Source organism: Myotis brandtii, unplaced genomic scaffold (genome assembly GCF_000412655.1).
Source record: "Myotis brandtii unplaced genomic scaffold, ASM41265v1 scaffold482, whole genome shotgun sequence".
Taxonomy (NCBI): Eukaryota; Metazoa; Chordata; class Mammalia; order Chiroptera; family Vespertilionidae; genus Myotis; species Myotis brandtii.
The window spans coordinates 611,410-637,039 of record NW_005368420.1 but is presented as its reverse complement, the minus strand read 5'-3'; the positions used below and the strand labels follow the sequence as shown (position 1 = coordinate 637,039).

The following is a 25,630-nucleotide window of genomic DNA, read 5'->3' as shown; positions in this document are numbered from 1 at the left end:
GGGAGAGAGAGAGAGAGAGAGAGAGAGAGAGGAAAAACGTCGATTTGTTGTTCCAATTATTTAGGCATTTATTTGGTTGATTTTTGTATGTGCCTTGACTGGGATCGAACTTGGCATATCGGGACAATGCTCTAACCAACTGAGCTACCTGGTCAGGGCTAAAGTACAGTTTTTAATCCATAAGAATTAATCCATCAGGGGCAGTGGCGGCAAGAATCTTCACTGGTATATATTAATGTCTAGGTAATCAATCACTTCTCTATTGTTTCAACTCCTTTTAAAGGCCTGACTGGTGGAAAGACCAAAATACAGTCCATAATCATTATCCATCTCAGAAGAGAGAACACAGAATCATCCAAGCAATGTCCATGGCAACTTCAACACTAAAGCTTGCCTCTAAGGTCACCCATCGACCTTGGGTTCTCTGTGTTACTTCAGATAAAACTATAATGTAGCCCTAGCCAGTTTTGCTCAGTGGATAGAGTGTCGGCCTGAGGACTGAAGGGTCCCAGGTTTGATTCCGGCCATGGGCACATGCCCAGGTTGCAGACTTGATCCCCAGTAGGGGGCATGCAAGAGGCAGACGATCCATGATTCTCTCTCATCATTGATATTTCTATCTCTCTATCCTTCTCCCTTCCTCTCTGAAATCAATAAAAATATATTTAAAAACAAAACTATAATGTAATTCCACCACTAAAGCAACTCCTTAGGCCTAACATGGACAGAAAATCAGTTACTTGTGAAGGCTTTAAAATTACTTAAGTAGTTTATGCTCCATGTAAAAAATCTAAACTGCAGAAAGACATCCAATAAAAAGTAAATGTGTGCCTAACCACTACTAACAATTTCTTGGACATAATCCAGACAGTCCCTATGCACATATAATTGGCTCTCTCTTTATTTTAAAACCCAAATATGATCTTCTTGTTCTCCAACGTGCTTTTTCATTCATTAAGTCTTGCATATCTTTCCATACCAAACTACTATTCTTTTTCATGGACATATAGTATTTCAACTGAATGAAGGTACACTAAATCTACTTAACCCACACCCTGCTAATGGACAATGAGGCTGTATCAAATTTTTCACTATCAGAAACAGCTGCAAAAAAAATCCTCATACATAATTATTTTCACGTTTTACGGATCAATTATGGCAAAAATAAATTCTCAGGGGTAGAACTGCTAGACCAAAGTGTATGTTTATTTTAAATTCAGATAAGATATTGCCAGGCCCTAACTGGTTTGGCTCAGTGGATGGAGCGTCGGCCTGCGGACTGAAGGGTCCCAGGTTTGATTCCAGTCAAAGGTATGTACCTTGGTTGCAGGCACATCCCCAGTGAGGGGTGTGCAGGAGGCGGCTGATTGATGTTTCTCTTTCATCAATGTTTCTAACTCTCTATCCCTCTCCCTTCCTCTCTGTAAAAAATCAATGAAATCTTTTTTTTTTAAATAAGATATTGCCAGAATGCTCTCTAGAAAGCATTGATCCACTTATGTGCCTCACTACCAATAAAAAAAGAGTGCCTGCTTCACTACACCCTCCACGCAGGTGCTATGCTGCACAGACCTCAGAACCTTTGCATCAGGTTATATGTGATTCTTTAATGTTTGAAAATTAATAGTGATGTGTTGCCTACGTATTTATAACTGAACAATGACTTAAAGATAAAGCACAGATTGGTTATAAGACTTCTCTGTAATATTCAATGGAAGATTCTTCATACGATTCTAATTTTGCTCCCTAAACACTCATTTTTGGCAAGAGACTTTGCTTTCTATCTCTGCAGTTTAGAAAATTTATTTACAGAATCCTAAAGACAGCCTTTATTAAGCATGTGATTTATAGATGACGTGTTATAGGAAAAGTAAAAATGTTTGCTAAGAGACTTTTATAAATAGGTTTTTGTGGCGAATGATCCTAATTTAGATTAAGAAATTTATTTGTTGCTTTAATTATACAGTTACCTAACTGTATACCTTAATAATTAGTACTTCTTTTTCAGACAAGCCTGAAAGATGTACTTTGACCTCACCTAAAGTCAACAGACAATTTAGACACCATACCACTTGCCTTGGGCTGCCTTATGGGGCAGAGCACTCAAAGCAAAATACAGTGGGGCCTTGACTTACGAGTTTCCCGACTAACGAGCCGTCTCTCAGCCGATTTTTTGCTTTGAGTTGCAAGCTAAAATTCGGGTTACGAGCCAGCTTCAGATACCCCACCGCTAGTTGGCGCAGTGAACGCCACAACATCAGCCCAGCATCACGTGTCTTACTCGTTCAGTTTTTGATTTGACATACGAGTAATTTGAGTTAGGAGCTCCGTCACGGAACGAATTAAACTCGTAAGTCAAGGCCCCAGTGTATTCTGGCATTTCCAGTTTCCCATGGTTTAGATTTGAAAGTTGCTTATTATAACTTACTTTAAAAACATAGGAATAATTCATAAGCATCCCAAAGAAACATTTTTTCTGTATTTACCACCCTGGGGTGGGGGTTGGGGGGTGGGGGAAGGAGGGGAAATACAGGCAACAATCTACATTTACACAATAAAACTGCTGCTTTAAATATAATTACAACAACAACAACATACTTAAATTGAATCCAAGTGACAGGATGTCATACCACATCACACGGCCATAGTCGGTTAGTAATCCAGAGACTGTACTTACGACGTCGTTCTCCAAAGCTTCGAGCTCCTCACTGGCAGCGAGCTCCCCTGCATCCCAGGGCTCCAGGTCCTTCTCCTTGTGCTCACCGTTCACTTTAGCACCGATAGCTGAGTCAGTGAAAGCATCTGCAAAGGATGTTTTTGGTTGAAAGATCATACAACCACCCACACAATGGACTAAACTATACACATAAATTACCAACAAAGATGTATGCTAAAAAATAATTATGAAAAGGGAATTTCTAATGCAGAAAGAATAACATTCATTAACAGTATGCTTTCAGATATCTGATGCTTCTAACTTTAGAAAACTTAATTGGCATCATAGATAATTATTAATGAAGATTATGTTTTCAATATAATTTTAAGCCACATGAAATGTTTTCATATATTCACAAGTCATTAAATTATATGAAAAATAATTACTTGGTGTTTTTTGAAGTAATCCAGAAAATTTCTATCCATCCACCTAAAAGGATCTCTTTTGTTAAAAGAACCCAGTAATTAGACATACCCCCAGTGGTCCTGCAGCCAAACATGGGAAGATTTTTCCACTTTCTGAACCCATGTCTATATGCAAGCATCAGTATCCTAACATACTTTTGCCATTAGTAACTGAAGCTATTCTAAGTGACCCATTCTCCACAGAACCCATTTTTCCCTACAGCTTCCCTGTTACAAAGTTCAGGCCCTACAGTGTTTCCTGTCTCCAGAAAGTTCACATGGCAGGGCCATCTGAACTTCCGATCCATTCTTTCTCACTTGTGTCTGCTTCTCCTCTGCTAATATTACTGAGGAGCACTAGCTAGTGAAAGCAACACGGCATCAGTATGCTTGGCTGACGGGAACTATCTGTAGCAGCTATCCCAGCAAAGAAAAATTTTCTCTAGTTGGGAGTTAGGACTCAGTTAAATAAAGGTCCACTGGGGCAACGTTAGAAAATGCTTTGGAGATAAAGGCTTGCACTTAAGTGGCTGGACTCTTATGGCATCATCTAGCACAGGGCTAGACAGTGATACTTCTGCTGATCAGGCTCCCAGTCATTATGAGCTCACCCCTACTACAAGCTACCACCACGGAAAAGAAGGGAAGAATCAACAGCTGTGTCTCCTCAAAAGAGCCAATTCCAGAGGGATTTTTTATTTGATACTGCTTTTGTGACTACTAACAGCTCTCCAGTGGGCAAGGTGATGACAAAGTAAGAAATTTGTGCCAGCAAATTTATGGATGGCACTACAAGCCTAACTAGCTTTTACTTCCCCTCATCCCAAACCAGGGGCGGATGAAGGAGTGGGGAGGGATGGGGGTAGCACACTCACTAGGAAATAAAGACATAACTGCACTAATGGGCTTAGCTGCCAGCTCTACCAGCAGCACAATTCTCATTGCTAGCAGTAATAAACGCCAAGAGTGTACGCGGGGGCCTCCCCAGAGATGCACACTACAGTTGAGAGTGGGAAGGAGTACTCACTAGAAGCGACTCTATTTTGGGAAAACTTTCTAAGAGTCTAATAGACTGATGCTGACTTCATGTCATCTTCAGCTGGAAGATGGTCCTAAAAACTTGGCTTTACATGACATTCACCTAAGTCAAGCCCTACTCTGTATTATCTTAAAGTTACACAAATTCTTGGTAAAAATTAATTTTGGCATGTGTGTTTTCAAGAATGTGAAATGCTCTAAAAAAATCAAATAATAACTTACATTAGGATGCTAAAATTCACTAGTTTAATTTTCACAAAACTAGAACAGAAAACTAGACTACAGAAAAATTCCAAACCAGTCATGTTATCTTCTGCAAGAAGCAACAGGATTATTAATTTATAATTAAGATCCTGTTAATGTTTTAATCACACTAATTTTAGAAAAGCATACATTTTAAGTAAATAAAGCACATACTTAGATGGAAATCCAGTATTAAAAGTAGCATTATTTTTATTCACAAAATTAAAGCTCAAAGCAGCGAGAGATTTTTTTTTTTTTTTTTTACACAGCAACATAAATGGACTTTTTCTCGCTGCAGGAATGTGTGTGTATGTATGGCAAAGTATTTGGAAAGAGTAGAGACCAAGCCAAGCTGTCCTGAAATTGAAAAATACAAAAAAATAACTTAAATGTACTTTTATAATAATATATTATTATTCTAAAACAGGGGTCCTCAAACTACGGCCCGCGGGCCACATGCAAATACAAATATTGTATTTGTTCCCATTTTGTTTTTTTACAAAATAAGATATGTGCAGTGTGCATAGGAATTTGTTCATAGTTTTTTTTTAAACTATAGTCCGGCCCTCCAACGGTCTGAGGGACAGTGAACTGGCCCCCTGTTTAAAAAATTTGAGGACCCCTGTTCTAAAAGAAAACAGCAAGGCTTTCACTGAGGGTAAAAAAAAAAAAGCAGCCCTGGCTGGTTTTGCTCAGTGGATGGAGCGTCGGCCTGCGGACTCAAGGGTCCCAGGTTCAATTCCGGTCAAGGGCATGTACCTCGGTTGCGGGCGCATCCCCAGTGGGGAGTGTGCAGGAGGCAACTGATTGATGTTTCTCTCCAATCAATGTTTCTGACTCTCTATCCCTCTCCCTTCTTCTCTGTAGATCAATAAAACATATTTAAAAAAAAAAAAAAAGCAAACTTCACTAAACCAAGTTTTACTCTGCTGATCAGAGTTTAGGCTGTAGAAAGAGGCCATTTATTAAATAACCTATTTTTCCAATTCTACATTATCTTAAATCTTCTGTTTACAACACCAACCTTATAAAAGGAATTAACTATTCACCTGTTTTTACTTGGAGCATTATGGTTTTATTTCAAGGCAGAAATGGGGGAAGGGAAAATGTGAAAGTGTTTCTCTTAATAAGGAATGATGTTACTTTTAAAATTTCCCCCAAAGAGCCCTAGCCGGTTTGGCTCAATGGATAGAGCATCTACTGCAGACTGAAGGGTCTCGGGCTCGATTCCTGTCAAGGGCACATGCCTGGGTTGTGGGCTTGATCCCCAGGAGGGGGCGTGCAGGAGGTAGCCAATCAATGATTCTCTCTCATCATTGATGTTTCTTCTATCTCTCTCTTCTCTCTCCCTTCCTCTGAAAACTAAAAATTAAATTAAAAAATAAATAAAATCAGAATTTCCCCAAAGACAATCCCTTTTTAAAGACGAGTAAAAAGTTTAGGGAAAGATGCGCAGAAGTGGGGAGTCAACACAAAATGAGGCTATAGTGTCAGGATGCTGGAGAACACCCTGGTCATAAATACTCTACTTCAGATCAGCACTGTATCATTAGCTAAAAGAAATCAAGACCTGGATATTCCATTCTACACTGTTACCAATAACCACTACTGTAAATTCTAAAAATGCTTTATTAACAGCCATGTTTGGATTTTTAAAAACACTGTTGGTATTACATAGTACAATGTTGTATCCAGAATGCCAGCAAATTTCAAAAAATCAACTGGCTATAATCAATTGCAATTGTGGGAATTTGCATGTAGATTTTTCTAATGTCATAAGTCAGAGTATATTAATTTTCCATTATCCACTATGGTAAGAAACAAAAGCATTTATAAAGGCAAGATGCAAGAATACAAAGTGACTGTTAGAAAAATATTACCTGTTTCTGAAGCAACTACAGGTACAGAAAGAAAAAAAACAAAACACAATAAAAATTATCAGATGAAATAATGGATATAAATTCATCATGTGCTTAATTCCCTGCTTTATAAACATCCAATTTACAAAAATCTCTAGACTATAAGGAAAAAGTAATATAAAACTATCTTTTTTTTTTACCCCTACAGCAGGTGGGCTCTCAAAGCCTTCCTTCTGATTCTGGCGGAAACCCAGTCATTCTGAGCCAGTGGTGCCACCTTGTGGTGATTGGAAAGAAATGCCTCAACCAATATGTTTCCCCCCCATCCCCCATAGGCATTCCCTCAGCCCCATACCCAGGAAATAGGATAGTGCTCTCCTCAAGTTTTCCTCTTTTACTTCTCAGTCAATTATTACTGAAGAAGCAAAGTTGTCAGGAAATATTTTAAAGAGCCAGAATAGTGGTGAAATAAGTTAAAGGCTAGTAGCATACCATAAAATAATATAAATTAAATTTATTAAAACTACAAAATGAGCCCTGGCTGGTTTGGCTCAGCGGCTAGAACATCAGCCTGCGGACTGAAGGGTCCTGGGTTCGATTCTGCTCAAAGGCACATGCCCAGATTGCGGGCTCTTGCGGGCTCGATCCCAGTGGGGGGCGTGCAGGAGGCAGCCAATCAATGATTCTCTTTCATCATTGATGTTTCTAACTATCTCTCCTCCCTTCCTCTCTGAAATCAATTATATATATATATATATATATACACACACACACACACACACACATATTTAAAAACTACAAAATGACATAAAACTGGAAGTTTAAAAATCATTATTAGACTTAACATCAGAAACCCTTAAATACTTCCAGAAAAGTATTCACCAAAATCCTCAAATATCTAGTTCATCTTTCAATTAAATCTGTTTTGTCAAACACTGAAATTTTTAAAAAATAGGTATTTTTTAATTTCAGAGAGGAAGGGAGAGGGAGAGAAAGAAACATCGATGATTGGCTGCCTCCTGCACACCCCCTAATGGGGATCCAGCCGGCAACCCAGCCTTTGTACCCTTGACTGGAATCGAACCTGGGACCCTTCAGTCCGCAGGCTGACACTTTATCCACTGAGCAAACCAGCCAGGGCTCAAACACTGAAATCCTAGGTAAATGAAAAATTCCATTTCAATGACATCATTCTATTTTGACCATTATTAATAATGTGACTTTTTCAACGACTTTAAAAAGTATTTTCTTATCATGTACCATCAATTATACCCGGACCAATCTATATACAATAGAGTCTACAGTTATAGTGGGTGCCAACCTCACAAATGAGACCATCTTTAATATTTACTGAGTATTACTGAGTTTGGATGAGCTGGGGATTCATATCTGACTAAGATAGAACCCCTGACTTTTCCTGCAGGAGCTCCTAGGTATGGAAGAGTAGTTACAGATTGAAGCAAATCTTTAGTTCTGAGAACTAGAGGCTGTGGCCTTAAAAGCAACAGTTGATCAAGGCCTTCAAAAACACAAGCAAGCCCTGACTGGTTTGGCTCAGTGGATAGAGCATCGGCCTGTGGACTCAAGGGTCCCAGGTTCGATTCCGGTCAAGGGCATGTACCTTGGTTGCGAGCAGATCCCCAGTGGGGGGTGTGCAGGAGGCAGCTGATCGATGTGTCTCTCTCATCGATGTTTCTAACTCTCTGTTCCTCTCCCCTCCTCTCTGTAAAAAATCAATAAAATGTATATTTTTTAAAAAACACACAAGCAAGAATTAAGTAGGGGTGCTCGACAAGTGTGAGCGTCAACCTATGAACCAAGAGGTCAGGGCACATGCCCAGGTTGCAGGCTCTATCCCTGGTAGGAGGCATGCAGAAGCAGCCGATCTCTCATCCTATCCGATATAATAAAAGGCTAATATGCAAAGTATCCCTACAGGCGGGAGTTCGACCAACCCGGAGTTAGATGTGTGCTGACCAACAGGGGGCAGCGCGGAACATGGCAGGTGTTGGCAACGCAGCACTGGCAGCAGGCGGCAATGGAGGCGCTGCCAGCCCAATGGGCCCCGAGGAGAGCAGGACTGCAGCGGGATGGTGGAGCAGGTGAGCAGGTGGCACCAGGCCAAGGTGGGTGTGAAGGGAGGCCTCAGCCAGCAGCTGCTAGGGAACCTACCTGTGCACAAATGCACTGGGCCTCTAGTCATTAATGTTTCTTTCTCTCTCTCTCTCTCTCTCTCCCTTTCCCTTCCTACCTGGGGAAAAAAAAATAATCATACATATATATAGGAATATATAAGAATTAAGTAGGGGGAAGAAAAGGGGTTACAATATAGACTAGAATAGCATTAAAAATAAAATTTCTGCCCAACCAGTGTGGCTCAGTGGTTGAGCATCAACCTACGAACCAGGAGGTCATGGTTAGATTCCCAGTAGGGGCATATGCCCAGGTTGCGGGCTCCATCCCCAGTGTGGGGTGTGCAGGAGGGAGCCGATCAATGATTTTCTCTCATCATTGATGTTTCTCTCTCTCTCTCTCTCGCTTGCTCTTGCTTCAATAAAAAAAATATATTTAATAAGAAATAAAATTTCTCCACTGTACACAAGTCCATAGGTGAGATTACCCTGTGTTTTACTCATGTTTTTATGAATTTTCACACCATAAGTATATACTAAACCAGACATTTTATTATATAGGAAATATTAAAGGGTATAATATTAAAGAATAGTGTGAAGAAACAAGATGGGGATAAAGAGCACAGTGAGGGCCCAGGTTGTGTGGGTAGGAACAACAGAACCAAGTAGACTAGTGGAGGCAAGGTCCTCAGGCAGGAGAGGGAAAAAGGATAAGAGAGGGTTTCAGGGAGATGGGGCACAGGGAGCCTCTAGATTAGGGATTCTTAACCTTTTTTCTTTGATCCATGTATCCCTCTGGCATTTTAGGGAGCTTATGGGTTTAATTGCATAAAAGACATAGGAAATCAAATATAATGAAATGCCGTTATCAAAACCCAAAAAACCACATTTGTTCCATAGTGGTATATGCTTCTTTATTAATTCAGTAAACAATAAAATCTAACAGCAAGTTACTATTGCAATTTTAAAGAGTCAACGAGCATTAAGTAATTTTTGAGATATCCACATCCATACAAGTGATATAAAATTAACTGAATGCTATAGGTGCTAGAGTCACAGATACTGCAAATACTAGTGATTTTTTGCCTACATTAATAACGGAGGGAAAAAAGCTAAATTTCAATTAAAAGGTAATGAAAATAAAAATGTAAATTTCTTCCCCCATCCAAGTTCAAAAATGCCCTGAGTCCACTCCACAAACCATTTGGAAATCCATGGATCCAGGTTAAAAATTATGCTTTAAAAAGTAGCAAGGAAGAACTTTCTGCTGTGGATAAAAATGACTGGAAAGAATGGTCGTTAAGGTTGTAGAAACAGGTTAAAAAGGTCTGCTGAGCCCTCCTAAAGCTCTAGCAAGAGCTAGAAACTAACCAGCACCGTAATGGGATGTCCCCAGCCACACCCAGCAGGCTGGCTATAGGAGTCTACAGAGAGGAGTTTAAAAATGGAAGGCCAGAGGAGGATCAAACAAATGAACCCAATTCTTTATTTAAACCAATGGACGGCCAGGGAAGGGCCAGAGAGCCCTCTGAGGGGCACAGAAGAAAAGGAGTAGAAGAGTCAAGGTTAAGTTGGCTGTGGTCAGAGTAGACCCTGGTCAGAGTAGATCTGGAAGGGCATTCTGGAACAGAAAGCAGTTATAAGCCATGACAAAAGTCATAAAAGCAGGCTGCTAAAATGAAATGGAGATAAAAGACACATATGTAACAGAGCTCAGAAGGCTAAGGAATAGTGTTCAGTTCCAAATAACCGACTTGAAAATAAATTTTTGTAAAATCTACCATTTGCACCCTAACCTTGGAAGGTATCAGGGTCTTAGCCACAAACCTATAGGAAACCTGAAAGCCTCTGATCTAAATACTAAGAAATTATAGTTACATTACAAAATATACCAGACAAGCACTTGCCTATTAAAAAATGCAAAAGTGGCCCTAACCGGTTTGGCTCAGTGGATGGAGCATTGGCCTACGGACTGAAGGGTCCCAAGTTTGATTCCGGTGAAGGGCATGTACACCTTGGTTGCGGGCATATCCCCAGTAGGGGGTGTGCAGGAGGCAGCTGATCGATGTTTCTAACTCTCTATCCCTCTCCCTTCCTCTGTAAAAAACCAGTAAAAAATATTTTTTAAAAAATGCAGGAGTGGATACTGTTCATTTTGAATGACCACAACTATTTTCTAATTGTAATTCTGGGCTATCAAGCAGAACTATTTCATATTAGAAGTAGTACCATGGAGATGACAGTTATATAATAATAAATTCAAGTCTTTTGAGGTTAGATCCATAAAAGTCAGTCCCAAAAATTTTCCTTCAAATGAAAATTTTTTTTAGGGAAGAATGAGTCAGGAAGAGCTAGAATAAAGTAATAGATTATCCTGAATTCACACTTGGTAGGGTCGGAACAGGAAACCAGATCTGTCCTGCAGCACATATACCCCAAAACAGGCAATAGAGCCTTCCCTGATTACACTCGCTTCTGGTCCCAGCAGCTGAGAGATTCCACAAAATGTTAGATTTTTTATTCCTGCATTACCTCCAAAAGATATCAGAAGACATTCTAACAGTGATGCCAAAACAAAGACAGTTTGTGGAGTGAGGCATCAGGAGGTGGGCATTCTGTTTCAGCTTCTCCAATGGCCTCTGGGTGCAAAGCCCCATTTTGAAGGGAAAGAGGAGCTTTTAGTCTGTGCTATTTGGAAAGGCAAAATGGCTCCGCTCCAATCAGTGTTCGAGCATTTTTTTATAAAAGGAACAGTTTTCATCTCAAAAGTTAAAGAATGAGAAAGGAAATAATTTTGTACAAATTTAGGGCAAAAAAAAAAAATACATTCAGAAATATTCAGGAGTCAAACTTAGTAACTGAACCACCAGTACTAGTAGCCAGCACAGTAGTCTTTTTAAAAAAAACTTGAGAATTATAGCAAAAGTGTCCAGAAATAGAGAAAGTAAATGAAATTCATTCCAATTCTTACAGCTATATGCATGCCTTTCTGTTTCCTTGGCAAATATAAAGAACAGTTTAAAGATTCAGACTGTTCTTTTCTAATATAAATTAGAGGAACAACTGTTCAAATGCACATGCTCATTTAAAATTCTGAGCCAGGACTGATCTGGGTAAAAAAAGCAATCATTTCTCTATTTAGTCAGATTGAATAGAAATTAAAATGGAGACAATTTACCCACATTCTCTCACTGCCCTACTTTCTTATTAGTTTTAATATATATGCTATTGATAAAGACACCACTAAGACTCTGCAGACCAAGAGAAAATAAACTAAAACCAGATAGTAACTGGGTATAGCATCACATAATACAACCAAGTAAACTGTCTTCCTGAAAGTGTCCTGGACTCATTTTCAATGATCTACTGGAGAGTTCAAGAATCCTACTTGTTTTTACTTAAACTGTCCCACTAGGACAGTATAAGTCATTTCTTGAGTCCCTCACCATCACAAGGTTAATATTCATCTTTCTCACTTTTACCATTCAGCAAGCCTGAGAGATGAAAAATCACATTCCATGCCTTTGAAACTACACACCTTTGATTACTAGTGAGGTAGACTATCTTTCCACATGTTCACTAGCCATTTGTAAAACTTATTTTATTCCATTTCCCCAGTGTGGAGCATGTCTTCTAAATTTTATGGCACTTCTGCATACATGTACGTCTTTAATATTTTATAATCAAATATTTAAATCTTTTACTTTATGAATTTTTGCTTTGATGTTCATACTTATAAAGTCATCCTCTATCTCAAAATGATATAAATTCATAGACTTTTTCTAGAATTCCTATATAGTTTTAATTAAAAAATGTTTTTTCTTTAACCATTTAGGTTTTATTTTGGTGATAGGTATAAAGTAGGAATCTAATTCCTCCCAAATGTCCCAACAGCATTTACTGAATAACCCACCTTAACTCCATATATTTAAGTATTATTATCTTTACCACATATTAATAAAATGCTCATATAAATAGTCTGTTTTGGATTCTCTATTCTTTTTTTTTTTAATATATTTTATTGATTTTTTACAGAGAGGAAGGCAGAAGGATAGAGAGCCAGAAAGATCGATGAGAGAAACATCGATCAGCTGCCTCTTTCACACCCCCCACTGGGGATGTGCCCGCAACCAAGGCACATGCCCTTGACTGGAATCGAACCTGGGACCCTTTAGTCCTCAGGCTGACGCTCTATCCACTGAGCCAAACCGGTCAGGGCAAGATTCTCTATTCTTTACCACAATGATCACTATGCTTTAATTCTAATGCACTTTACTGTATGGTAGGACAAGTCATCTTTTGTGACTCTGGTGGAAAAGAATTTCCAAAGTTCTTCTGTTAATACATAATACTTTATAAACTTTACAATCATTTTGTCAATTTCTACAATAGAGATAATATCATCTTTAGATATTACTTTCAGGAGAGTAGACAACTGTAAAGTATTAAATATTTCCAGTCAAAGTATGGAACATTTCTCCATTTAGTCAAATCTTATTATATCCTTCCGTAGTGTTTTCATAGTCTTCAGCTTAACCACATATGTTTATTTTTACACTTTAAACTCTGTTCCTATTGTAAATGTTTTTATTTTATACTGTCTAGCTGATTAACGCTATTAAATAAAGAGGAAATCAATAGTTCTCATACATATTGTGATTCAGATCACCTTACTCTTATTAGTACTAAACAATATTTTTATTTTGTTTGTCTAAATAAAATTCTACTTTATGCTGTAGGTTTTTTTGCCATTTTATCTTTTGTTTTTAATAAATAAAGTTATTACTTTGACCTTAGCATACAAATGAATATAGCAGAGAATTTCTATTTGCTCTAAAAATGTATAAACAAAATTTAGTGGAAGGAGACCTTTTTTTTTAAAAAAAATATTTTTATTGATCTCAGAGAGGAAGGGAGAGGGAGAGAGATAGAAACATTAATGATGAGAGAGAATCATTGATCGGCTGCCTCCTGCACGCCCCCCACCGGGGACCAAGCCCGCAACCCAGGCATGTGCCCCTGACCGGAATCGAACCCGGGACCCTTCAGTCCACAGGCTGATGCTCTATCCACTGAGCCAAACCAGTCAGGGCAAAGGAGACTTTATTTTAATAAGTATGCAATACTTCCCTATGAATACCTCAAATTACTCCATTTAGCTTTCCCTCACCTGGGTCCATTATACCTGCTTCTTTTTTAAATCTCAATTTCTGTGCCACCTAAACACTGGCCTCAATAAATGCTAGTCTCCATTCACTACTTGCTCCCAGCACAGACACACATCCTTCTTTTACTAAACCACAGCAAAGCTAAGGTAGTAAACTTCCTAGTGGTTCCATTTAAGGAAAGAATATCAGATCATGGTGTTTCTTAGAGTTGGCTCACTAGAAAAGCTACAAGCCCAAGTCAACCTCCTTATAGGGCTTTCCTGCCCAGCTACCTGGGCAGCCCCCAGCCACAAGATATCCATCACCTCATCTGCCTGCCTACCACAGGGCCTCTCCTCCCTCTTGCCCAAAGGGCAGGCTATTGATCCTGATCACTCGACGAGCTTTAAAGCTGACTGCCCGTCCAACTTTAGCATTTCCTGCCCTTCTACAGAGCCTACTGCACTCTTAGCTACAAGAATGTGTCTACTCAGCTCCAAGGCTGTGGCCTGCCTGCCCTACCAGAGCACCAACCATAAATGAATCTGAACATGTTTGACCCCCTCAGAAGCCAAGACTTCCTAGGCCATATCCTGCTCTATGATCTGTCTCTTCCTTCAATGACTGCCATGGCATCCCAATGCATGCCCTTTAGAAGAGAGCCCTCTCTCTGCTGCTCAGAGGGCCTTGTCCTATCAGACCTGCAGGGCAACCACAACATTACAATATTAGAAAAAAATAATCTGTATGACATTCTCTCTCACTGCTCTCTAATCACACATTCACACCCCAACTTCCTCCAACTACTATAACTAATACAATTCTTCCTATCTCTGGACTCCATTTGGAAAACAATGCCACCTATTTCAACATTCCATTCTTCTTGATTTCTTTCACATGCCTTGGGCAGAGCTTCTTAACATGGAATATATGAACTCCTTAGGGAAATATGAATTAAATGTAGAAGCCTGTGTGTGTTTTTCTAGGATTAGGGTATACAGTTTCACTAAGTTTTCAAAAGGGACCCAAAGTAGATTAAGTCTTGAGTTTCTCTGTACTTCCCATAGTGACAAGCACAGCCATGGACACATTCCACAGCTCATTAAGTATTTGTTGGCAGGCTGTATACATAAGACACTTATAGCTTTCTCACTCTTTACATGAAGGCTCTAATTTCATTTGTTCAAAAGACATTTATATTACACCAGTACTATGTGCCAAAACACTATACCAGGCTCTGAGGACAAAAACAAAAATACAGTACCCACATACTAGTACAAGGAGCTCAAAGTATAATAATGAGGGAGACAGAAACATCTATTTATCCTATATAATAAAAGTGTAGTATGCAAATTGTCCCCTCGACCGGGAGTTCATCTGGGAGTTCGACCAGGGGGCAGGGCCGGCTGGAGGAAGGAAGGGAGGCCCCAGCCGGCAGTGGCGGCAGGGGGAAGGGAGGCCCTGGCGGCAGCAGGCAGCCGGGGGAAGGGAAGGAGTACCCAGCAGGCAGTCGCTAGGGACCGTACCAGTGCACGAATTTTGTGCACTGGGCCTGTAGTGTACATATAAAAGCCTAAGCAACCGGCCAGTAGCTATGATGCGCACTGACCACCAGAGGGCAGACACTCAACATAGGAGCAGAAACCACAGGCATGAAAACATGGAGACTGATGAATCTCAGGGGAAAAGGGGGATAGAGGGGAGATGAGAAAATTAACCAAAGATCTTATATGCATACTAGAGGCCTGGTGAACGGATTTATGCATTGGTCGAGTCCCTCGGCCTGGCCTGTGGGGATCGGGCTGAAACCGGCTCTCCAACATCCCTCAAGGGGTCCCGGATTGCAAGAGGGCGCAGGCCAGGCTGAGGGACCCCACCAGTGCACAAATCCGTGCACCGGGCCTTTAGTCTAATTATAATACAATATGTTATAAGGGCAATGATACAGCCATTATGGGGAGGGGCTTATATGTGCTAGCTGAAATTATGAGAGCATATAAGTGACTGGTATGTGGTAAGCAGGGGGCAAAGAAACGAACATTGGGGACACAAGCACATGAAGGGCAGTGCAGTGTGATAGAAACAAAGCCCAAGAATAAAGCAGAAAAGGAATGATTAATAAGACACATGAGGAATAAAGAGCAGCTCTGAAGGAGGGTGAAATCAGCAGTGTAAAATGCAGCAGTAAAGACTTCAAAAGAGTCCAAAAACCTACCAATTAGAGGTTACTGGTAGCCTCAGAAGTTTCCAAGATGTGAGCACAAAAGGCAAATTACAATGGAGTGAGAAGTCAGTGGAAAATAGTAGTTAAAATGTTTGGATAAGAAAGGAAGAAAGACAAGATAGTCACTAGAAGAACTCAGGATTAAAAGGGATACTTTTTAGGATAAGAGGGACTTGAATAGGTTTTCAGGCTAAAGGGGAAGAGTAAGCAGAGAGGAAGAGGTTGAGAGTTTGGAAACAGAGAGGTGATATAAAAGAGCAAGAACCAGGAATGGCAGAATGGACAGAGTCAAGGGCATGACTGGAGAAGTCGAGATTAAGCAGGAGGTGAGACATCCTCTTCACTAAAAAAACCAAAGGAAAGAGAACGGTGATGGCAAAGGGCGAAGATGCCCTGGCCACGTAGCTCAGTTGGTCAGAGCATCGTCCCGATACACCAAGGTTGGGGGTTCAATCCCTGGTCAGGACACATACAGGAATCAACCAATGAATGCATGAATAAGTGGAACAACAAATCTCTTTCTCAAATCAATAAATAAAATTTTAAAAAAATGAAATTACACAGTATTAGATTACAGTCAAAGCATGAGTTTAGAGACAAAAAGTATGTTCTGTGTTATTTCACCAAACCCAGCATGGTATGTATTTTTGATCAGCCCTAACAGCCCATATGCAGTAGGAAAAATGATATAGAACTAAAGTAGGCAAACTTTTTCTATAAAGTTTTCTATAAAGTAGGCAAATATTTTTTGGTTTTGCAAGCCATATAAGTCTCCATTACAACTACTCAACTCTATCACTGTAGCATGAAACACGGTCACTAACGATGCATAAAGGAATGGGCATAACTATGTTACAATAAAACTTTATTTACTGATGAGTGGATTTGGCCCACTTGACCCCTGTTCTCTAGACTGAGAATACTACAATGGAAATAAAGCAGTAGAAAGAAATATGAGGGAGAATGAAATAAAGAAATAGACAAGAGAGCACAGAACTGAAACAGAGTTGAATTGGGATATTAAAGAGAAAAAATATAAATGAGGAGCAATAAGAAGAACAGAAAGAGGGCAAGAGAAAAAAGCAGGTGAGAAAGGAACATTGGAAAGAGACAGGAAACCAAGTTAAAATAAAATGCCAATTTCAAGGTATGTATATGCCGGTCAAGGGCACGTACTTGGGTTGCAGGTTCGATTCCCCATCCGGGTCATGTGGGAGGCAACCAATTGTGTTTTTCTCACACTGATGTTTTTCTCTCTCTCCCCCCACCCCTCCCTCCCTCCTTTTCACTCTCTCTAAAAGTCAATGGAAAAAATATCACTGAATGAGGATTAACAAATAAACAAATACAAGATAGACATTTGAGGAGATACAAGAACAGGACACAGTGCTTTCATCAACACTGTAACGCAGTTACAGAGTACCTAGGATGGCTAGCTTCTGAAAAAGCAAGCTAACTATAGGTGAGAACCTTGTTAAGAGGTCCAAGAGAAAAGCTTTAACTTTCTAGTGGCTTATAACTTCTAAATAACAGTGTAGAAAAATTAGCACAACAGAAACAGCTGTTGGCATAGACTGAATCATAAAAATTAAAACTTGCTGAGTTATGATTTGCAATAGAATTGACTATGAAATTTGACCAAGAGAAAAAATCAATTTAAGAATCAAGTTCAAAATTGCCCAGAAGAGCCGTACAATGTTATTGAACATTCAGCACTATAAAATATGCTCTCTAAATGAATAACAGCAACTCTGACATTTTTCTCCTCAATGAACAGTTGAAACATACTAAATTTTAATATAAATACATCACCACTTTTATATTCTCTAAACGTAGTCCCAGACCCTGAACGTTTTTTCAAATATGTATGGTTCTCCTTTACCATTTGTCTTCATTAATCATTTTCTATCCACAGCCCTCTGCCTTTCTCCCTTAGCTCTGTGCCTTTGATTTCTTTACAGAGCATTTATAAAACTGAAACTAAAGCATTTATAGAACTATAAGCTTAATACAACTATGTGTTATTTATAAGCATTATAAAATGAAAAATTTATAAACTAAAGCATTGCAGAACAAATGGGAGAAGAAATTTTCCGATGAGTATAACAGTAGCATGTTTAACCATGATACTGTAGAAAATCCTTTACAAACTATTTTTTAATAAGAACACAAACTCTCATTATTTATCCTACTAAAAGTAGCAATGAATCTTCCACTAGTTTTTAACATTTTCCAACAAAAATGCATTATAATCCCCATTTATCTTAATCAGGTCATTTTTTAAAGCCCATATTTCTTTAAAAAAATGTCTGTAGAGTCTGCTTGAACAAATTTTATAAACCATGAAGCATACTTAGGAAATCAAAACTCACCTCTTCTTGCATAACTGGAGTCCATATCTTTAAACTGTACCACAACGAAGTCTGAACACTTAAACAGAATACTCTCCATTATTTCTTCACGTTTTGGCCCTGAACTGGATTCTGTACTTTTCTCATGTGCAGCATCAAGGACCAAATCACACTAAAATGAAAAACGTGAGTAAATATTTAAACATTTATAAAATAAACTTGACATGACTTCTTCAGCACATCAAAGTACTATGCTTACATGCCTTTGGCAAAAAATAATCTATCTCAAGAGAACTATAATTATACGTTTTCCTCAGAAATATGAACTGTTTCCCATTCCATCTTTTAAAAATCCTCTCACCTAAAAGTTGGTCCTTGCTACCATGGTATGCCTCGAGAACATTAATAGTAATAAAAAAGAAAACAAACAAACAACCCAATTTCTCCCTCTTCTGGTCCACAATACTTGAAAAGGCCAAAATATTTTTGTTGTTGTTAATGCTCACCAGAGGATATTGATTTTTAGAAAGAGTGCAGGGGAGAGACAGAGAGAAACATTGATGTGAGAGAGACACATCAGTTGGTTGTCTCCCACATATGCCCCACTGGGGATAAGGATTGAGCCTACAATCGAGGTAGGTGCCCTTGACCAGAATCGAACCCGGGACCCTTCAGTCCATACTCCATCCACTGAGCCAAACCAGCTAGGGCAAGGCCAAAATAATCCTTTTGATTATACATACCATCTATAAAATAATCAGTATTTGAAACTGAAGAGCAAAATCATTCAAAGTGGTTTTAAAAAGTGCTTTTAAGGTAAAGCACTGAGCATGAAAATGTGACAAACATACCCACCTCATAACTATAAATTGCTAAATCAAAAACCAACAAGCACTGTCAGGAAGCCACACAAGCACAGGGCAGTTAATGATTCATGGGGTTTCACATTTAACAAAAAGGAAAAGAGTAAAAATTACCTTAGGACTGTATGTTTTAAAAACTCCTTCATATATACCTCCATTTTTCACTTGTACTTCACATTTGGATCCCTAAAAACATATAATTAATTTATCAAAGAAACAGTGTGATACCCAGTCATGGTGGTAACTGTTTTCAATTTACGTTTTATAGCTCATCAGGCTTCATTCAACATATCAGGTGCTCACTGACAGAACAATAAAAGTTTTTAAAATATCAACAATACACAATTCTCACAGGATTCTACTCAGAATTTACAGCATGAACTTAAATACTGAAGTTAAGTATTTCTGACTCCAGTCCTAATAAGGTGACAAAATAATGCATCATAACAACTACTGATTATTATGTACACAACAGGGTTAACAAGAATGCTTTTTATAGTGAATTACAGTAACTTGGGTAGAATTCTAACCTCCAAAATTCTAGTCAGAATTCCTGATTAAACATGACCTAAGAAATGTTACACAGAGAATCATTCAGCCACATTTTAACTTCATGAAATTATTTTATTCCACTCCCAAGGCAGTTTCTCCCCAATAATCTGATAACTTACAACAACTGATGTAAGTATATGAACCATCCTCATATTTGCATAGATTCCATCAAAAGAAATCTGGAACATTAAGAAAAAAAAAACATTATTAGCAATCAATATTTATCCTTGCACATACATTAAACATTTATTTTGTTATAAAATATTTAGTTAGGTTTGTAATACCTTACATGCATTAAAGGAAGATTTGGTTTACTATAGTCTTTTGCTTCTTTAGAGAATCGAAACTTAGGTTTTCATACCAAATAACAATGTTTTGACTATGCCTGATATAAAAAGCAAAACTGAACTTACATGTATGAGGAAAAGACAAAGCCATAGGAATAGAAGAGACAGATCAGTGATTGGGGAGATTTCACTATAAAGTGACATGAGGGATTTTTAGAGGCAATGTAACTGTTCTACTATTTTGATTATGGTGGTGGTAACACAAGTGTATGCATCAAAATTCACAGACCTGTATACTAAACAGGGTTAAGAATACCTTAACTAAATGGGGTAGAGTTGTAGAAAACCCTGGATTATCTGCTCTCAGCACGTATGAATCAATGACAGCGCTCTAAGGATTAATCAGTCACACCACTCATTACGTAAGTGTGTGTCCTCCTGATTCTAAAGAAGAAAAACTGCCCAATAAAGACAAAGTCTCAAAAATTAGTGAGTGGAACTTATACCTTCTTCTGTTTGTGCCCAATTTAAACCCAAAAGGCCCTTTCAAAGGAAGAAAAATGAAAAGAATAAAAGATAGCACATTAACTCAAAATCAAAACCCAAAGAGCTCTGCAAACTCCAGTTCTGGTATTCCACTTATCTTTTAGGAGTTAGATTTGCCTTCGGTGATTTATAAAAGAAGAAATGACATTACTATGCATGAAAAATATTTCTAGATAATATTACATTTTATACAGTCATCATCAAAATGACATAGAGCTAATAATTTTATACCAAACAGTACTGATCTGTAAAAGATATCGGAGATATAAAATTGAAGAGGGAATTTTTTTGCCTTGACTTTTGGTCTATGGTTTCAAAATCATATTTCAGTTACCAGTTTTTCCAAATAAATAATATTCAAATTACTCACCGTAGACTGAGGCAGTCCCTTGTTATTGTTTCGACCTCTGAAAAGATTAAATATTATGTTTATTAAATTCAACAGGCTAAACAAGCTAAAATATTTTCAAATTTAAAATATCTTATGATTCCATTCATAAAGCACAAGTGATCAATCTGTGATCTAATATTAAGTATAAAAGCTATCTAAGAACAGTCCCCCCCCCCCGCCCCGCTTTGCTGGCTTTGAGGCCCAGAACAGGTATGGGTCATGGAAGGAAGGCAGGAGGAAAGAAACTGAACAATATCAAACTCAAAATTTAGTACTGGAATAACCAATACTAAATATAATAATCTTTACTCCAAAAGTAATCAATCGTTCTGTCATGAAAAGCTACTCAGGAGCAAAATATAGATTCTGTTCCTGATGTGACTGACATCAAGTCACTTCCTATGTTTTTCCCTCACCTCTAAGAATAGGTACTGTGTTTACAACTGCAGAAAAACGACTCAAAATAAGTAAAATTGGCCCTAGGAGGTTTGGCTCAGTGCATAGAGCGTCAACCTACGAACTGAAGAGTCCGGGGTTCAATTCTAGTCAAGGGAACGTACCTCCGTTGCAGGCTCCTCCCTAGCCCGGGCCCTGGTCAGGGCGTGCAGGAGGCAACCCATCAGGAGGCAACTAATCAATGTGTTTTTCTCACACTGATGTTCCTCTCTGCCTTTCCCTCTCTCTTCTACTCTCTCTAAAAATCAATGGAAAAATATCTTTGGATGAGGATTTTAAAAAGTTACATCCTGTTAAATAGTAAGTGCCTTCTTCAGAATCTAGGTAACAAGTGCCTTCTGAAACAATGTAGCACACCAATGAAGCTGGCTGTCAAGTAATTTCTAGTAATGTGGACTCTATTTTCAATTTTATTATAGAACATAATACACCCTAAGGCTTGTTCAATTAGAAAAAATTAGAACCCTTAGGAAATTATAAAAGCACTAATAAAGTGAAATGTTATATTCCTAAAAACATGAGTTACTCTAGAGTAACGGAACTGGGGTCTCGTTTTGATAAAATCACAACTCTCAAATTAAGATACAAACTTAAGGGAGAGATCAACCAAAGGACTTGTATGCATGCATAGAAGCCTAACCAATGGACACAGACACCAGGGGGGTGAGGGCAGGAGGGGGGAAGGGGGCAATGGGGGGATAAGGACACATATGTAATACCTTAATCAATAAAGAAAAACAAAAAGATACAAACTTAAACCATTCAAAGAGAAGTACAATTCAGGTCTAAAAAGTCTAGCAGAGCCCTAGCCGGTTTGGCTCAGTGGACAGAGCATCGGCCTGCAGACTGAAAGGTCCCAGGTTCGATTCCGGTCAAGGGCATGTTCCTTGGTTGTGGGCACATCCCCAGTAGGAGATGTGCAGGAGGCAGCTGATAAATGTTTCTCTCATCGATGTTTCTCACTCTCTATCCCTCTCCCTTCCTCTCTGTAAAAAATCAATAAAATGTATTTTTTTTTAAAAACAAAAAACCTTGGGTGTGCCATAAAAACACCCTATTCTAAAAAAAAAAAAAAAAAAAAGGTCTAGCAGTTTTGAATGGTGTCAATTCCCAGCAAAGTAGCACTGCCCTTAGCACTGAGGCCAGGGCCAATTTGGTCTCCAACTCTGTCACCTTCCCTCATCTAGAAGATAATGTCTTGAACCAAATCACCTCTGGGATTCCTTCCATTTCCAATATTCTGATTCTGTGACTGCCTCACACACAGCACAGAGAACTTCCTAAAGTCTAAATATGACCAATAATTTACCATTTATAGAACTGACTAAAAACCAGACACTATGGTAAGCACAATGTCAAATCTCTCATCCCTCCTTTAGAGGCTATGAAACCAAACCTTGGCAGTTAGTTAAACATCTTGACCAAAATCATTCAGCTCATGAGCAGGAGGTGGTATGTGAACCAGGTGATCCAAAGTCCAGACTTTTCATTTCTAGGTTATGCTGCCTCTCTGAAATTGCATCACAGGGAATAAACTAGCCTCACAATTATGCCTAATCAAATTTGTACATTTTTTCAGACATTATTTGAATAATTTAGATTTTTCTATTTATTTGTAGTCTGTAGCCAAAAGCTAAAAAATGGCTAAATCTTGTTTAGAAGGGTTATCTCATCTTAGTGGTTGCTGAGATGCCATCGTTAGAAGACTTAAGCAAATGCCTCTAATTAAGTGCCCTTAAACTCACAAAGCTACTTAAGAGTTTAAAACATAAAACTCGTTTATAGTAGTCACACTATTTTTATTATTACATTTCTACCTTTGACTAATAAAGAGCAATTGTTTTGACAATCCAATTTACTCAGATCAAATAGTTCAACAGGGAAAATAATAAAAGACTCAAAGTTGTATAAAGTGGTACAAAGTGTGGAAACCACTGATTTCTCCTGGTACACCAGGTGGTTGGGCACCCAAGGTGGAATGTTAGCATATCACAGCAGCATTCTCTGAAACTGATAAAATGCCAAATGCATCCTTGTTTTTTCTCTCTTTTTGGATCTACTCAGATTATGCTTTCCTTTTATTTCTCTTTAGTATTCTGAAATAGGTATCCTAATATTTCATTTAGTTACAAAAAAATTGAATCTCAAAGAAAAGCCAAGATCACATTCTAGTCCTAAATATACTTATGATTAGATTGATCAGATTTAACAAAACTATACCCTGGTTTCTAAGCTCTTAATAGTTATTAATTAGGTTAAAGTGTGATTCAATATGCCAAATTCACACAAAGAAAGTTACAAAAATAATAGTGTATACTGCTTCAAAATAATATAGGAGGTGCCCAGATGGTGTGGTTCAGTGGTTGAACATCGACCCATGAACCAGGAGGTCTCAGTTCAATTCCCGGTAAGGGAACAAGCCCAAGTTGTGGGCTTGATCCCCAGTGGGGGATGTCCAGGAGGCAGCCGATAGATGTTTCTCTCTTCTATCCCTTTCCCTTCTTCTCTCTAAAAATCAATAAAAACATATTTAAAAAAGAGGTACTTCAGATTCAAAGATACAAATGTATTAAAAGTATAAAGATGGAAAAGGCTATCGTGCAAACAGCACATACAAGAAAGCTGGAATGACTGTACTATCAGACAAAACAGACTTTAAAACAAAAATGTTAATGAAGATAAAGAGGGATATTTTACAATGATAAAAGGGTCAATCCATCTAGAAGAAAGGCTTTCTACTTGGACCTTCTGTACCTTTCACATAGCTCCCAGGTTATGGAAGGTGTACTCCGCACAGAATCGTGTGCCACCCCAGCCAGAGCCCTGCCCCTACATCTAGGGCAGCAGTCGCCAACTGGTGATCTGTGAGATCCAAAAGGTTGGTGACCGCTGACCTAGAGAGATCATCTTATGCTCCATCTCCTAATCATACTACCAACCTGACAACTGAATTCCAACTAATAAACGTATTAGGAATGATGGAATTAGAGGATTACCATTTGGTAACCACCATAATAAATTTTTCAGGCAAAAAAATCACCAATGGATGCTAAATCTGGTAGTCACAAAATAACTCCCCACAAGACTCTGATTAATGACAAAGTAAAAAATAACTTCACAGTAAAGGAACCTAGCAGACACCACCCTAATCAAGTGATCCAAGTTAACAGCACCAGCAATGGGACAAACGAACCCCATGCACCTGATATCATACAATAAGAATACTCGGCCCTAGCCAGCTTGGCTCAGTGGATAGAGCATCAGCCTGCAGACTGAGGGGTCACGGGTTTGATTCAGGTCAAGGGCATATGCCTGGGTTGCAGGCTCAATCCCTACTGGGGGGTGTGCAGGAGGCAGCTGATCAATGATTTTCTCTCATCATTGATGTTTCTCTCTCTCTCCCTCTTCCTTCCTCTCTGAAATCAATAAAAATATATATATTTTTGGAGTCCGATACCGATCCTCTTAGGTCCCGGAGACGCAGAGCAAGGGAAGGGTGTCTCCCCCTCCTTCCCTCAGCCCGAGCCATGGCCGAGTTGGGGCCAGGCTGAGTGAGACCGTCACTGAGACAACGGTTACCATGACAACCGAGCCCGAGAGAAACGGAGCCTGACCATCAAACTGCGGAAACTGAAGCCAGAGAAAAAGGTGGAATGGACGAGTGACACTATGGACAACGAACACATGGGGCACCGCTCATCAAAATGCTGTTGTATTTATGAGAAACCTCGGGCCTTTGGTGAGAGCTCTACGGAGAGTGATGAGGAGGAAGAGGAAGGCTGTGGGCACATCCCCAGTAGGGAGTGCGCAGGAGCAGCTGATCGATGTTTCTCATTGATGTTTCTAACTCTATATCCCTCCCTTCCTCTGTAAAAATAATAAAATATATATTTTTTAAAAAGTGTCAAGTCATGAAAGATGAAGAAAAACTAAGGAACTACTTCAGATTAAAGGAAGCCACAAAGACATGACACCTGAATGAAACATGCAATCCTGGAATGGTTCTTGCAATCCTGGAATGGTTCTTGGAATACAGAGTAAACAATTGGTAAAATCTGAATAAGGCCCGTAGATAACAGTTTGACATAATATTAATTACCTGTGGTCTTGTAACAGAACATCCTTGTTATTAGGAAATACTAGAGGCCTGGTGTACGAAATTTGTGCACTCAGTGGGTCCCTCAGCCCGCCCTGTGCCCTCTTGCAGTCAGGGAGCCCTTGGGGGATGTCTGACTAACTGCTTAGGCCCACTCCCTACGGGGAGTGCACGGGTAGGGTCCCTAGGCCTGGATGCAATCAGGGTTGATCGGGAGCTTCCAGCTGCCAGCTGGGGCCTTCCTTCCCCAGCTGCTGGCTGCTGGCCGGGGCCTTCCTTCATTCCACACCGCTCCCTGGTGGTCAGCGCACGTGATAGCAAGCGA

At 39.1% G+C, this 25,630-nt stretch overlaps 1 protein-coding gene across 11 annotated transcripts in view; it reads right to left on the bottom strand.

The window, feature by feature from the left end:
- Positions 1–20,769, bottom strand: part of ATXN2 (ataxin 2) — a 71,344-nt gene extending 50,575 nt beyond the window's left edge. For 6 of the 11 annotated variants that reach the window (XR_001364064.1, XR_001364065.1, XR_001364066.1 and 3 more), the window contains exons 1-5: positions 20,733–20,769; positions 19,649–19,708; positions 19,092–19,163; positions 18,136–18,286; positions 2,678–2,802 (exon numbers count right to left, since the gene is read on the bottom strand). Coding sequence is in view for 8 of the 11 variants with exons in the window: in XM_014547727.1 (XP_014403213.1) it covers positions 2,678–2,802; positions 18,136–18,286; positions 19,092–19,163; positions 19,649–19,681 (381 nt within the window). In the remaining 3 variants the exon portion in view is untranslated. Of the gene's footprint in view, positions 1–2,677; positions 2,803–6,281; positions 6,297–18,135; positions 18,287–19,091; positions 19,164–19,648; positions 19,709–20,732 lie in introns of all 11 variants that reach the window. The other 5 variants (XM_005876236.2, XM_014547726.1, XM_014547722.1 and 2 more) reach the window with 1 other exon arrangement.
- Positions 20,770–25,630: the final 4,861 nt, after the last annotated feature.